This window comes from Pseudorca crassidens, chromosome 1 (genome assembly GCF_039906515.1).
Source record: "Pseudorca crassidens isolate mPseCra1 chromosome 1, mPseCra1.hap1, whole genome shotgun sequence".
In the NCBI taxonomy this organism is placed as follows: domain Eukaryota; kingdom Metazoa; phylum Chordata; class Mammalia; order Artiodactyla; family Delphinidae; genus Pseudorca; species Pseudorca crassidens.
In genome coordinates, this window is record NC_090296.1 from 15726013 (window position 1) to 15739886 (window position 13874).

Sequence of the window (13874 nt, forward strand, 5' to 3'; positions counted from 1 at the left end):
TTTTAAAATATGGATTTCAAATTATTTTACAGGTATTGGTAAATCCTGTGAGAGAGGGGGCACTTAGAAAACTGAGGAGGAGGGGAACTGACAGAGGAAGTCATCGCTCCCAGTACTTGTGTTTACAGGCTCATTCTCCAGAATTATGACTCAAGACATTTTCAACATCACTGCAATGCAAAAAGTATCGAGTTCATTGGTGTTCAAAACAGTAATTTAAAAAATTCAGGTACCACTGCTATTTCTTAAGAAATTGGATCTGGCGTGTCATTTTACGATTTAAATTCTACTTTAAGCTTTGAGGTCACGTATACAAATAAGAAAATGTGCGCTTAGGAAGTCAGGTTTTATTCCCACTCAATGTTTGGTATAGTGAGCACTACGAAGCAGCTAGAAAACACACGCACACAAGGTATCAGGAAAAAAAAAAAATGAGGTTAACATCCTAGTGTTGATTCTTCCACGCATAAACGTAGCCCTGGCCGGTTCAGGGGCCTTGTGAGACAGGCGCTTCCCGGGCGAGACATCCCAGAAGCAGGGAATGAGGGTGGCCCAGAGTGCCGCCGGGGCCTAAGCGGGACGCGGTCAGGGCGGCTGGGGTCGCTGGTCCTGGCCGAGGATAGCGGGACTAGACGTTAGGTGAGAGCGAGAGGACGGGAACCGCGACCCGGCAACGGTACCCAGGGAGCACCCAGCGCCTTCGCGCTCCCCCGCTGGGAGGGGCGGGGCAGGGTTGGGCAGGGCGAGCGCGGGCGTTGGCTGCGACGGCGGCGAGGGGGCGGAGCCGCGCGAGGCTGCGCGCTCGCCGTTTTCCTGCGCTGGGGGGCGCGCGGCGCGGGTCCGCCGGGCTGTGGGACGAGGCCGCGGCGGGACGTGAACGCCGCAGGTGACCCGGGCGAGGAGCTGGGTGCCAGGGCGGCGGCGGAGGCGTGGAGGCGGGAGGCGGGCCCTCGCTCGGCTCGGCTCAAGGCTTGGGCGCTGCGGCCTGAGGAGACAAGGCGACCGAGGTGGGCGAAGAGAGGGCGCGCGGCACCCTCTTGACGGCCGGCGGCGCCCGCGGCCCTCAGCATGTTCCGCGAGGCTAGGGTTTTCCTCCCGCCCGTGGGCTGAGGCGGCGCCGGCGGCGGCAGGAGAAGCGACATGCACCTGCCAGGCGCGGCTTAGAGGACGCGGCAGGCGGCGAGTCCCGGCCGCCCGCGGGAGGGCTTGTTTCGCCCGGACGCCGCCGCCTCCTGTCTCCCGCCGCCGCCGCCGCGGGCCCGAGCGGAACGGCGGGGTGGGCGCCCCGACATGGCGGCCCGGAGCGCCCCGAGCTGCCACCTGCGGCTCGAGTGGGTGTACGGCTACCGGGGCCACCAGTGCCGCAACAACCTCTACTACACGGCGGCCAAGGAGATCGTGTACTTCGTGGCGGGCGTCGGCGTGGTGTACAGCCCGCGGGAGCACCGCCAGAAGTTCTACCGGGGCCACAGCGACGACATCATCAGGTACGGAGGGGCGGGGGCGGCCGCCGTCCCCTTGAGATCCGCGCGCCGAGTTTGCACTTGCCGGTCCTTCTGGGTGCCCGTGACCCGCTCCTTCAGGGCGTATCGCCCGGGAGAGAAATCCACAGCCATCTGGTCCCGAATCCACCCTGTTAACACCGGAGAAATGCCTTTCCCCATCTTCGCGTTCTAGATGCCTTTCCCCATCTTCGCGTTCTAGAGTCTCTCCCTCTCGGTCGGTGCGGTGACACCAAGTCCGCTTATCCACTGGGCGCTCGGTTTTCTGGCTGTGTACCCTTCTTCTTCCATCAGATTTGTGAAATGTACGAAAGGTTATTTTGGTAGCATTTTACTCCTTTAAATCCCTTCGTTGATTTCTTATTCAACGAATTCTTAAAGCGCCCGAGGGAAGTCCTTTACCTAGTAGAGGACTGATAAAAGTCCCCTAAGCTCTAGGCTGGTCCTGGGGAGCGCGCCCAGGATGGCATCCTGGAGGGCTCTCATTTCTTGGCCATAATGATTAGTTGAGGTTTCGCTCCCTGCTGTTATCAGCAGATAGAAAAGAAACCCTGGCAACCTTCAGACAATTCATTGGACTTTAAAATGTGCACACCTATAGGCAGTTTGGGGATAGGTTTGATCCGAGGAAGGTGCTAAAAATAATTCTGATTTCCAATTCTGTTTCCTTTTCAATAAAGCAATGCTAAATAAATATACTTTTGTATTTTTAACTTAAATCACAGTTTTGTCTTCATTTTAATTCTTTTGTGGGCGGCATCTTAAAGTTGGTCCCAGTGCTTGTTTACATTTCTTTAGTGAGCGGTGTATTTGAAATGTAATTTTCAATCAGTGTCTCAGCAGAACTTTTGTGGCAAATAAAGTTAAAAGCTGCAGAAATTATTCTTGTCCATTGATTATTGTCTCAAGCACAGTATATTTGTCGTTGATGATGGAGAATGTGTTTTAAAACATTTGGAGACTATGTGTGTGTTTGTGTGTGTGTGGGCGCGCACTTGCGCTTGCTTCTTCTGGGTTTTTTAAAAGAGATTCTATGATTGGACTTGGTTACTCAGTTTTATCCCCATGTCTATTTTCCACAGGATTTAAATTGTGCATTTCAAATCCAGTATCATGGTTTGATGTCTTGTAGGCAAAAAACTCTGCCACTTAAATTCTGTAAATAAAGAAGATCTTCTATTTTGCAAGTCTGTACGTTTATGCTCTGTAAGAGGGAAAAGGAGGCCTAGGACAAACAATAGGTAGGGCAAGATGGAGTAAAGATAAGGAGACCAGAAGCTGAGATTGTGGAGTAGGAAATGAGATAGTGTTTTGGGTTCGGTTGTTTGTTGTTATTCACCCCAAGAGTAGAATTTACCCCAGTTCTTTGTCTTTTTCCCTGATCCTTTCCCGTTTCTCTCTTCTTTTCCATGTGTTAGTTCTCTGACAGTTCAGGGGATAGTAGCCTTATATAGTTGAAGAAGCCTTGACTGAAGCCCTCCTCCAGATAGTCTCTTAGGTTCGATTCAGTAGGTGGGGTAGGTAGGTGTGAAGGATTTTGAGGTGCACTTCTGTTGTTTTTACTACTTGGTAGTTGAGAGCAATATGGTATGAAGATCTTCTGAAACTAGATATGATTTATTTGATGGGGTAAATGATGTTTTGTTTATTCTTCCAGCAGTAATTTAAAGCTATATTATGTCACACCGCTTGAATTTTTATAATTGTGTTTCAGTAAATTGTAAGGAGGTGATGCTTTGCCTTCCTTTGGTATATAATATATACCTAGTTGTACAACCATATATGTAGTATCTCAGCGTGTTTCAAAAGTGAGATTACTCTAATTTTTGTCATAATTGGATACTTATGATTTTATGCAAAGGATTCACCCTTAAAATAATTTATAACAATAAAAAGTTTTCTTGAAAATTTCAATGGGGTAGTAAAATCTGAATATATAGCATCCTGAAATTGTGGCACAAATTTAGTACAGTACTAAGACTATAACTTAGAAATCGCTCAAACTGTTTTGGAAATTTTGTTTCATACAATAATGGTAGAGATCATTCTTGTTTGTGAAATAGATCAGGAAAATGTTCAAAGCTTTCAAATTTGTTTCAATTCAGTGTTTGAAATACAAATATAGTTACTACTCCAGTGATTTTTCAATTCTGTCACAGCAGAAAATGTAATATTCATAAATGTGATGGCATGGTGGAAAACTGTTGCTGTAATATTAGCCTCATTAGTAAAAAGTATAGTTTTTATCATCTTTTGTTTTCATACTTGCTTGAAACTTAGGCAAAACATATTAATTGAATATAACTTAGTCTGAAGCTGACTGTACCAGAATGAGCAAGTCGTTGTCTTTAGGTTTTGAAAGTGTAGGTGCCATATTGGTTGTAGACTAAATAATGATCAGTTGCTTACCAGTTCTATCATCTTACTACATCTGGCATTGCCAATGGTGGTGCCACATGACTTTATCATTTTGTCTGTGTTGCATGTAGTTGTCTTACTTCTTTTTATTAGGTATGCATATATATAGTAATTTGTCCTTTAGTTATATTTATTTCAGTATTACTGACTTATGTAGAAATTAGTTTCACTGTCAGAAATAACACAGGCATTTTAGAGTCACTTTTTCTTTCTTAATGGTTTTTTTTCCTGTGTCCCAAGTTATATTGATAAAATTCTCTAGTTATTAAGTGTTTATTACCGGCTTAAGACTAAGTTATAAAATAGACTACTAGTAGTTTTAATATACGATGAACATCTGTAGCTTGGTCTATATTTTGAAACTTTTGCCAGCTGTCTTCCCAAAGGATACAATAGCTTTTAAAATTAATTTTTCTAGATACTACCCATCAACACATTTTTGACAAGTTTGTGCTTGAAGTAGTGAATGTTATTGATAGTTTTCAAGTCATATATCACCAGTGAAGACCATTGATGGAATGTAGTTAGCTTGGTGCATTTTGTTACTACTTTTTTTTTCCTTTAGGCAAAATGAAAGGTGTAGTAGCTCTTCAATTGTGGTAGGTGGTGTTTTGAAGAAAGAAAACTGATCAAGCTTCATCATAATCTAGTAAAAGTGGTTTTTAACAGCTCTGTATTTATAGTATGGAAATTTCATTTATTCAACACAAATCAAAATTGTCTTGGAAAAGCGTTTCAGAATGTATGATGTCTCCATGGTGGATCAGTAGTTTTTGTGTTTATGGGTTGAGGGTAGCAACTTTTTAAGGTCTGGCAGGAATTGCTGCAAACCTACTTGTTGTCTACTTAATGTTTCCAGATATATGGTCAATATTTCCCAAACTTGACTGATCAACAGAATCAGGAGCTTTTTGCCAGTTTAAGGAACTTTTTGCCAGTTTCTAGCCTTTTCATCAAATGTGCTAAGCTAGAATCCTCTAGAGCTGGATCCCAGAAATTTGTTTTTCAAACAGTGCCCCAGATGATTCTGTTTAGGAAACATGTTGCCAATCTGTATCCCAAAACATGCACGCATAGAATTCTTAAATAAGCAGTTTGAGAAATGGGTAGAAACCCTGCCCTCAAACCTGATACCAGAATTTTCTTAAGCATTGTGTAATATCTAGAAGCAATACTTCAGAAAGTATTAGATTACATACAGATTTAGTAAAATGTCCCTGTGTTTAAGTAACTAGAATTGGTGACCTGAACTTTCACAGACTATTTAATAATTCTGTTCTGTAAGATTTCACTTTATGTACTTGGATATCAAAATATTTATGGTTGTTTTTCAAATACTGCACAGTTTAAGAGATAAAATTAAGATGTTTTTAGTCAAAGGTTTGAATTATCCAGAATAATAGTTCAAATTGTCATAAATGTACATTAAATGTATCTTTATTATTTACTTGGGGAAAAGACAAATTTTACATTTGTGTTATAATAACTTTTCCTTTATTATTTTATAGTGTCTAATACATAGATAACTAGTAAAATATATTTGGATATAAATTAAGGAAAACATGGTAAATAAATTCTTTGAAGCTATTAAGAAGTAATAGTTTCTTAGAAACTATTAACTTACTGTTCTTTCAAGGTCTTTTCACTCATCAAAGAAATATTTATTGAACATCTTTGTGGAAGTATCCCAGCTTTAACGTATTAGGAGTTTAAGACACTATCAGTCAAGTAAAGAATCACTTAGAATACTATGTGTACTGTGGATAGTGGTATGTACATGGGCACATAACAGTTACAGTGATGTTACCTAGTGAATAGAATACGTAAGCTGTCTGGATCTTTAAGAAAACAGAGAAGTCGTCATCAGAAGAAATGAGTGAAGGCATAGCATTTTGAGACGAGGTAACATCATATGCAATCGTCTTATGTTAAGAGAAAATATCTGAAAAAGTTGTTTGTACTCACTATCTTCAGTTCTTTTTCTCCCATTCAGTCTTAGCTCTGTTCTATTTCACCCTAGCAACTCTTGTCAAGGTCACCAGTGACCTCCACAGTGCTATATCCAGTGGTCAATTCTCTGTTCTAATCTTATTTGATTTATCATCATTTGCCACAATTGGTTATACCCACCTTCTTAAGACACTTTCTTTTTTTTAAAAGATATTTTTTAATGTGGACCATTTTAAAAATCTATATTGAATTTGTTACAATATCGCTTCTGTTTTATGTTTTGGTTTTTTGGCCCCGAGGCATGTGGGATCTTAGCTCCCTGACCAGGCATCGAACCTGCACCCCCTGCATTGGAAAGCGAAAACTTAACCACTGAACTGCCAGGGAAGTCCCTTAAGACACTTTCTTAATTGGTGTCTGGGACACATCTTAGTGTAAAAATAGGTATTTCTTGCTTTACTTATTCTTTCAGCAAATATTTATTGAGCACCTATTAGTATTTACCAGGGACTATTTTTAGCTCTAGAGTATAGTGGTGAACCAAGCAGGTGAAATTCCCAGCCCTCATGGAACCTGTATCTACTGGGGGGAGATAATAAACAAGGTAAATTTCATATTTATATACATAATAAATATGTATATAGTGTGTACATATTATCTATTATTTTTGTATATATAGTGTGTATATCTATCTATATCTATATAGTATGTAAGGGCTAAGAAAAAAACAGGAAAGTGAGATAGAGACTACTGGGAAGAGTTTAGATAGGTGTTTGGATAGGGTAGCCAGGAACGCCTCACTGTAAAGTATACATTTAACACTTGAGTAGAGACTTGGAGGTGAGGGAATGTGCTGTGTGGCTATGAGGGAAGGACATTTCAGTCAAAGGGACTATCAAGTTCAGAAGCCCTGAAATGGAATGCCTCATGTGCTTGAGGAACAATGTGAAAGCGTGGCTGGAGTGCAGTGAATTCACGTGAAAGTAGTAAAGAAATGAGGTCTGATGAAGTAATGGTGGTGGGAACAGATTGTGTACGACCTTACAGGCTTTTGAGAGGATTTTAGCTTTCCCATCTGAGGGAGATTAGAAGCCATTGGAGCAATTTAATCAAATTAGTGACATAATTTGAGTTAATGGTTTAACAAGGTCACTCTGGCTCCTATTTTGATGACAGACTGAGGGAGAGGGATAGGATGGAAGCAGAGAGACCACTTAGGGGACTGTTCTAAGACATATTGGTGGCTTGGACCAGAGTGGTTACAGTGGAAGCAGTGAGAAAGGATTAGATATATTTTGAAGATAGAGGCTACATGATTTACTGATGGACCAGGTATAAATTGTGACAGGAAAGAAAGATCAATGGTGATTGCAGTTTTTGGCCAGAACACCTGAAAGAATAGAGTTGCCAATTACTGAATTAGCAAAGACTGGCAGGAGCAAATTTTCTGTTTTGGGAGAAAGGGAAGATCATGAGCTCTTTTAGAAGTGTTCTGTTTTAGATGCTAATAGACAACCAAGTGGGGTTGTACATTAGGCAGTTGAACATGCATGTCTATAATCCAGGGAAGCATTCTGGGCTTTGAGTGTTATCAGCATCTAGATAGTATTTAAAGCCATGAGCCTGGATGAGACTACTGAAGGAGTGAGTATGGATAAAGAATCTGAAAAATGGATTCCGGCAGCCCTCCAACATTTAAATATAGGGGAGGTGAAAAAGAACTGACAAAAACGTGGCTAGAGAGGTAGGAGGAAGACCAAGAGAGTATGGGGTCATGGAAGGCAAGTAAAAAGAGTTTTTCAGGGAGAAGGAAGTGATCAGCTGTATCAAGTAAGGTGAGTAGAGCTTCACGTTAGTGGAGATGTTGGCTGTTTCGCAATAATTACATTGTAATCACGAGACTGTCCAGGAGACTGTGTATGTTCAGGTGATCGGGGAACAAAGAAAGAAGTCATCAAAATGAGTCATGTCATTATTAGTATGCAAAACTGGCCTCCTTGAAGATTTGCTCCAGCAGCTTCTAGTTTGCTTGGTTATTTAAAAAATGGCAGCTCTAGATCCCTGCTGTTCAAAGATGTGGTCCTTAGACCAGCAAGAAATGCAGGTCTCAAACCCTACCCCAGGCCTACTGGATTAGACTCTGAATTTTAACAACGTTCTCAGGTAATGTTTTGGGTTTAAAATATTAAAGTTGTGGGTTTTAATATCAAAATTTGAAAAGCACACTCTCGATCAGTGGTTTTCAGTGTGGTCCTTTAACCAGCAGCATTAACATCACCTGCTAATGCTAACATTAGCACTTAACTAGGTGTTAGAAATGCAAATTCTTGAGCTTCACCCCAGACCAAATCAGAAAATCTAGATGGGGGCCCAGCAGTCTACTTTAATCACCTACATGTGATATTGATGTATTCTAAAGTTTGAAAACCATTGCTCTAGATTCTTGATTTTCAAACCTGGCTGCATATTAGAATCACTTGGAGAGTTAAAGCAAACGTAATAAAACCACCAACGGCTGAGTCTCATCCCTAGAAACTTCAATTTAACTTATTTAGGGTGGGTCTCAGGTATAGTTTCTTTGTTGCTGTTTGCTTCTGTTTTTAAGCTTCCTAGATGATTCCAATAAGCAGCCAGGGTGAAAAACCACTGCTCTAGATATAGAAGTAATCCATGGTAGTGGGCTGGGAAGTCAAACTCAAAAAACTCAGGGCCTACCCAAATTTATTCATTTACTATTATGCATTATATCACAATATTGATCAGTTACCAAGTATTGAGACCCCTTTAAAAATTTGGGCCTATTACCTAAGGTCCATTTGGAGATTTTTTATCAAAAAAAGCAACCCTTTGTATTGTTTTCCATTAATGGATCTGCCCAGTGTCATCAGTGGCTGAAAACATGAAAAGACAGATACCTTGCATCATCAGTCCAGAAAAATGCTTACTCACTGGGGACCTGGAAGGTTCACTTAATGGGCAAAATTATGTGCATCCTGGATGGTACCAACTGAGGTGTAACTCCATGCCCCAGGTGTTGATTTCAGCAGACTCCTAGATCAGTTGTAGTGGGTTTGGGCCAATGATTTGGACCATGGAAAGCCCAAGATTGTCCATTAATAAATTTCCATTTTGGAGCCAGAATCTGCAGTCAGAAATAGACCAAATATCCAATATGTTAATATTTGAAGAAGCATCTAAACGCCCCTCAGAAGGACAGATCATCCCCCCTCTATGAAATTCTAAAGTGGACATATTCACAAGGACAGTTGAAATAGCACCCTAGATTTATGTCCAATGAGGGCAAGGTAGCTGAGGCTGCATGTTGCCACTGACAGCTGACTGGCTTCTCTTTAGGCCAGCAAGTGTCCTCCAAGTGTCTTCAGTATGAATCAATATTCTGAAACAGTATAAGGACTGGCAAGGGTTTACACCTAGCCAGTGTAAACAAGCTGCCTTGGCTGCAGTGGTATCTATTCTAATTATAAGGTGGCACATGGTATCACCATATTGGCCAAAGACAGCAAGAACTTGTATGAAAGGCTTAATAGATCCTGGATTTCCTGTCTACAATATCACCCTCTGTGTATTGGATTATTAAAAGATCAAGGGAAATATAGTGCCCACCTTACAACACTGGCATGCATATCCATCTGTATTAGTAAGCATGGCAGAAAAATACTAAAAAATTCTTGGAATGAGGGGATAGGCAGTGGGACTGAAGATGGACATTGGACCCTGGATCTAGCGGTTTTTGAGGCCACAGGCAGGCTCAATTCATCATAACACCACTAAATTCTAAAAAAATTTTTGTTTTGGGATGGGTGGCTCATAATGCTGGATTGGCTAATAAGAGGTTGTGATTGTAGGAGGTGTTAACTCATTTCACTCTAAAAGTTACCTTGTTCTTAACAATCAGGGAGAGATACCTGATTTTAGTTTAATACAGGGGCTGGGGATATAGAAACAAAGCAAAGAGGTTGGATGTGAGGTCAGAATTCTGGATTGTATCATTGCCAAGGTATAGATGGGTGTTCAACCTCTCAATGGAGCCCAAGAAAGGGAGAGGTCATAGTCATGGGTGCTGGAAACATGGAATGTGTGGCAGAACAGGAGCACCTAATTGAACTTAAAGGCCCAGAAATAAATTTTTGTTAAGAGAGGTGTATATAACCTGTTCCTCAAATCAGTTAGAAGAACTGAGATGCACGGTTGCCATAGGTCTCTTTGTTGAGGAAATCCTGCTGCTCTCTCTGTTCCTGGGAATCACGTACCTATTTCACCTCCCAACCAAAGAGGACATTCATTCTTTATCTTTTTTTCATTACTATGAGAGGACTTTCTTTCCTGGTCAGGAATACAGTACTAGACACTACTGCCTCTGGTGTGGAAGCTCACATTACATATTCATTTCAATCTATGGAGAGTAATGACAATTGCCACAGGCAGTTACTCCTAAGAATTTTGCAATTTTTACTCAGTATGATGTTGCTTGTGATAATATTAAATTAGCCACAAGATGATGGTGTAACCAGGTCTAACCACCTCAGTGTCCATATTTTTACAGATATTAAGGTTGATCAGGAAGCAGGGTATAATTCCCAATTAGGAGTGGAAAGTGGAAGGCTATTTTAAGTCTTAGAACATAGTTGACAACTAATTACAGAGTCCACAGACTGGTCATCATTACCTGGTTGCAGTGTGACTTTTCTAATTATTAGTTAACCCGTGGACAATGTATATAACACACAAAACACCAAAGAGGGTGGCACTACTAACATGGTAAGAAGTTTTACCAGAGTCTGGATGTTAGATTTAGATTGCAAGTTGACATGCACCTGCAAAAGACAATTTTTGCAGCAAACAAAGAGACCATGTAGGATTCTGAAATTGACATAATAGGGAATATGAGAGGTTTGGTAGGTCCCCTCTTAGAGGGTGGTTATTATATTTTAAAAATTATTGATACATATTTATAATAGAAAATAGAAAAATATAGAAAAAGGAGAAAAAATTTACCCACAGTCTTGTAACCTAGAGATATTACTATTGTGTTTTAGATTATTTTTTTTGAAGTCTTTTTTTTTTTTTTTAACATCTTTATTGGGGTATAATTGCTTTACAATGGTGTGTTAGTTTCTGCTTTATAACAAAGTGAATCAGTTATACATATACATATGTTCCCATATCTCTTCCCTCTTGCGTCTCCCTCCCTCCCACCCTCCCTATCCCACCCCTCCAGGCTGTCACAAAGCACCGAGCCAATATCTCTGTGCCATGCGGCTGCTTCCCACTAGCTATCTACCTTACTACGTTTGTTAGTGTGTATATGTCCATGACTCTCTCTCGCCCCATCACAGCTCACCCTTCCCCCTCCCCATAACCTCAAGTCCGTTCTCTAGGAGGTCTGCGTCTTTATTCCTGCCTTACCCCTAGGTTCTTCATGACATTTTTTTTCCTTAAATTCCATATATATGTGTTAGCATATGGTATTTGTCTTTTTCTTTCTGACTTACTTCACTGTGTATGACAGACTCTAGGTCTATCCACCTCATTACAAATAGCTCAATTTCGTTTCTTTGTATGGCTGAGTAATATTCCATTGTATATATGTGCCACATCTTCTTTATCCATTCATCCGATGATGGGCACTTAGGTTGTTTCCATCGCCGGGCTATTGTAAATAGAGCTGCGATGAACATTTTGGTACATGACTCTTTTTGAATTTCGGTTTTCTCAGGGTATATGCCCAGTAGTGGGATTGCTGGGTCATATGGTAGTTCTATTTGTAGTTTTTTAAGGAACCTCCATACTGTTCTCCATAGTGGCTGAACCAATTCACATTCCCACCAGCAGTGCAAGAGGGTTCCCTTTTCTCCACACCCTCTCCAGCATTTATTGTTTCTAGATTTTTTGATGATGGCCATTCTGACTGGTGTGAGATGATATCTCATTGTAGTTTTGATTTGCATTTCTCTAATGATTAATGATGTTGAGCATTCTTTCATGTGTTTGTTGGCAGTCTGTATATCTTCTTTGGAGAAATGTCTATTTAGGTCTTCTGCCCATTTTTGGATTGGGTTGTTTGTTTTTTTGTTATTGAGCTGCATGAGCTGCTTGTAAATTTTGGAGATTAATCCTTTGTCGGTTGCTTCATTTGCAAATATTTTCTCCCATTCTGAGGGTTGTCTTTTGGTCTTGTTTATGGTTTCCTTTGCTGTGCAAAAGCTTTGAAGTTTCATTAGGTCCCATTTGTTTATTTTTGTTTTTATTTCCATTACTCTAGGGGGTGGGTCAGAAAAAATCTTGCTGTGATTTATGTCATAGAGTGTTCTGCCTATGTTTTCCTCTAAGAGTTTGATAGTTTCTGGCCTTATATTTAGGCTTTGAAGTCTTTATGATACATGTATCATAAGACTTTAAGACTATTTTTTTAGAGCAGTTTTAGGTTTACAGCAAAAGTGAGAGGAAGGTACAGATTTCCTATATTCCCCACACATGCATTGCCTCCCCATTATCAACATCATTCACCAGAATGGTACATTTTATCCAAAGATGAACCTATATTGACACATCATAATCACTCAAAGTTTATAGTTTACCTTAGGGTTCACTCTTGGTGTTGTACATTCTATGGGATTGAACAAATGTTTAATGACATATATCCATCATTATCATATCATACAGAGTATTTTCACTGCCCTAAAAATCCTCTGCTCTGCCTGTTCACATACTGCCCCTCCCTGCAACAACTGATTTTTTTTTTCCTTTTTTTAAATTGGAGTGTAATTGCTTTACAATGTTGTATTAGTTTCTGCTCTACAGTGAAGTGAAACAGCTATATGTATACATATATCCCCTGCCTCTTGGACCTCCTTCCCACCCCCGCATTCCACCTATCTAGGTCATCACAGAGCACCGAGCAGAGCTTCCTGTGCTTTATAGCAGGTTCCCACTAGCTATCTATCTTATGCATGGTAGTGTATGTAATTACTGACTCTGTAGTTTTGCCTCTTCCAGAATGTCATATGGTTGGAGTCATATAGTATGTAGCCTTTTCAGATGGCCTTCTCTCACTTAGTAATATGTATTTATGGTTCCTCCATGCCTTTTCTTGGCTTGATAGCTCATTTCTTTAGTGCTGAATAATATTGTATTGTCTGGATTGACAATTGTCTTTGACATTGTCTTTCACAGAGCAGAAGTTTTTTATTTTAATGAAGTCCAGCTTATCAGTTATTTCTTTCATGGATCCTGTGTTTGATGTTATAACTAAAAAGGCATCACCAAAACCAAGGTCATCTAGGTTTTCTCCTATGTTTTCCAGGAATTTTACAGTTTAACATTTAGGTCTCTGATTCATTTTGAGTTAATTTTTGTGAAAGGTATAAGGTCTCTGTCTAGATTCATTTTTTACATGTAGATGTCCAGTTGTTCCAGCACTATTTGTTGAAGGAGACTATCTTTGCTCCATTGTATTGCCTTTGCTCCTTTGTCAAAGATCAGCTGATTATATTTATAGGGGTCTATTTCTAGGCTCTGTATTCTGTTCCATTGATATATTTTGTCTACTCTTTTACAAATACCATATTGTCTTTTTTTCCTTCTAATTTTATTAAGTTTTACTTATCTTATAAGTGGAAGTTTGTGTCTTTTGATCACCTTCATCCAATTCCCCCCCACCCCCACCCCCCGCCTCTGGTAACAAGAAATTTGATCTCTTTTTCTGTGAGTTTGTTTGTTTTTGAAGTATAATTGACCTGCAATACTATGTTAGTTTCTATTACACAACATAGTGATTTGATATTTCTATACATTTCAAAATGAACACCATGATAAGTCTAGTTAATATGTGTCACCACACAAAGATACTACATAGTTATTGACTATATTCCCCACACTGTACATAGCATTCTGTGCATGTGTGTGTGTGTGCGCATGTGTATGTATGATTACTTGAAGTTACTGATCTCTTAAGTGCAAACTCATTTTAACAACCCTGCATTT

General features: G+C 40.3%; 1 protein-coding gene across 5 annotated transcripts in view; it reads left to right on the forward strand.

The window, feature by feature from the left end:
* The first annotated feature begins 870 nt into the window (after positions 1–870).
* EML5 (EMAP like 5) overlaps positions 871–13874 on the forward strand; it is a 166215-nt gene continuing 153211 nt past the window's right edge. For 3 of the 5 annotated variants that reach the window (XR_010941171.1, XM_067728372.1, XM_067728383.1), the window contains exon 1: positions 871–1487. Coding sequence is in view for 4 of the 5 variants with exons in the window: in XM_067728372.1 (XP_067584473.1) it covers positions 1291–1487 (197 nt within the window). In the remaining variant the exon portion in view is untranslated. The remainder of the gene's footprint in view (positions 1488–13874) is intronic. The other 2 variants (XM_067728358.1, XM_067728349.1) reach the window with 2 other exon arrangements.